A 1,862-nucleotide genomic window follows, 5' to 3' on the forward strand; every position below is an offset into this window, starting at 1 on the left:
GAGAAAGAATAGAATAGAATAGAATAGAATAGAGAAAATGAATAGAATAGAATAGAATAGAATAGAATAGAATAGAATAGAATAGAATAGAATAGAATAGAGAAAATGAATAGAATAGGACAGTGATGGCAAACCTTTTAGAGACCGAGTGCCCAAACTGCAACCCAAAACCCACTTATGTATCGTCGGGGGCCGGGTGGGCGTGGCCCATTGGGTGGGCGTGGCTTCGGTGGTAACGGCAGACTGGGTGGGACTAAAAAGTTCAATCAATCAATTCCAACTTTGCGAGATCTTTTTTTTTTCCCCGAGAAGTTGAAATTGACTGATTGATTGAACTTTTTTTTTTTTTTGCACACGGCGGCGGAGGCTTAAAGTGGAAAGATTTTATAAAACCCAGCTGAAGGCCTAGGAGTGGGGCAACGGCGCGCGTGCCCACAGTGAGGCCTCTGAGTGCCACCTATGGTACCCGTGCCATAGGTTCGCCACCATGGGAATAGAATAAATGAATAGAATAGAGAAAGAATAGAATAGAATAGAATAGAATAGAATAGAATAGAATAGAATAGAATAGAATAGAATAGAATAGAATAGAGAAAATGAATAGAATAGAATAGAATATAGAATAGAATAGAAAATGAATAGAATAGAATATAGAAAATGAATAGAATAGAAAAGAATAGAATAAGGAATAGAATAGAATAGAATAGAATAGAATAGAATAGAATAGAATAGAATAGAATAGAATAGAATAGACAGGTCCTCCTGCTTGAGCAGGGGGGGCTGGACTAGAAGACCTCGCAGGTCCCTTCCAGCCCTATTCTATTCAAAACGGTCCCTAAACGAATCTTTGCAAGTGAAGGATCGCCTGCAAACCTTTGCCCAGGCTTTTACAGTGCTAAAATAAGCAGTGGTCCTGCCCGCAGTTTCAAGCATGGTTGCTGGGTTGGGAGAGAAAAAAACAACAACTCGGTATTAGCCGTGTCCAGTATTGCCTGGACAGCTGGTTTTCCTGTGACTCGAGCAGAGACAAACAATTTGTGCGTAAGAGAGCCACACAAATCCCCTCCCTTCCGTCCCTCCCTCCCTGCTCCACTTCTCCTGACCGACGGACGGACGTGCCAGCGTGAACTTTCTGCTCCGTTGGCATTGAGCCGGACAGCCGGGCACTGCGCCCCCCCCCCCCCGCCTTTTCCTTTGCCTTCAGCAGCTCCCTTAAAACGCCTGCTTGGATCCTCCAGGTGTCTCCAGCCGATCTGCCAGAGGCGATTGCCGGGATGGATCCCCAGATCTCGGCCAGATTAAACTCCAGGAAGAGGAGGAAAGAAGGAGCGGGTCCCAACGGGGCTGCCCAGACGGATGGCATCCCCTTGAAAGTGCCCCGCAACTCTATAGTAAGTGGAGAAGGGCTGGGTCCACAGGGGTAGGCAATCTGGGCTCTATTATGACTGGTGGACTTCAACTCCCAGCATTCCTGAGCCAGCGTGGCTCAGTTTGGAAACCTCTCCCTTTCCCCTCAGCATGGCTGGCTCAGGAATTCTGGGAGTTGAAGTCCGCAAATCATGAAGGGGGCCACAGTTCTCCCATGCTGGCTCAGGAATTCTGGGACTTGAAGTCCAGGAGTCATGAGGGGGCCATACTTCCCCCATGCTGGCTGAGGAATTCTGGGAGTTGAAGTCCACGAGTCATGAAGGGGCCATACTTCCCCCATGCTGGCTGAGGAATTCTGGGAGTTGAAGTCCGCAAGTTGTGAAGGGGCCAAAGTTTCCCCCACGCTGGCTGAGGAATTCTGGGAGTTGAAGTCCGCAAGTCATGAGGGGGCCATACTTCCCCCATGCTGGCTCAGGAATTCTGGGAGTTGAAGT

General features: G+C 47.9%; 1 protein-coding gene across 1 annotated transcript in view; it reads left to right on the forward strand.

Moving 5' to 3' along the window:
* Positions 1–1,274: 1,274 nt before the first annotated feature.
* Positions 1,275–1,862, forward strand: part of LOC107301369 (choline-phosphate cytidylyltransferase A-like) — a gene marked incomplete at its 3' end in the record, with an annotated part of 10,508 nt that continues 9,920 nt past the window's right edge. Inside the window, exon 1 of the mRNA XM_015830604.1 lies at positions 1,275–1,380. Within this exon, the coding sequence (XP_015686090.1) occupies positions 1,275–1,380 (106 nt within the window). The remainder of the gene's footprint in view (positions 1,381–1,862) is intronic.

This window comes from Protobothrops mucrosquamatus, unplaced genomic scaffold, assembly GCF_001527695.2.
Source record: "Protobothrops mucrosquamatus isolate PMUCROS unplaced genomic scaffold, P.Mucros_1.0 scaffold11996, whole genome shotgun sequence".
In the NCBI taxonomy this organism is placed as follows: domain Eukaryota; kingdom Metazoa; phylum Chordata; class Lepidosauria; order Squamata; family Viperidae; genus Protobothrops; species Protobothrops mucrosquamatus.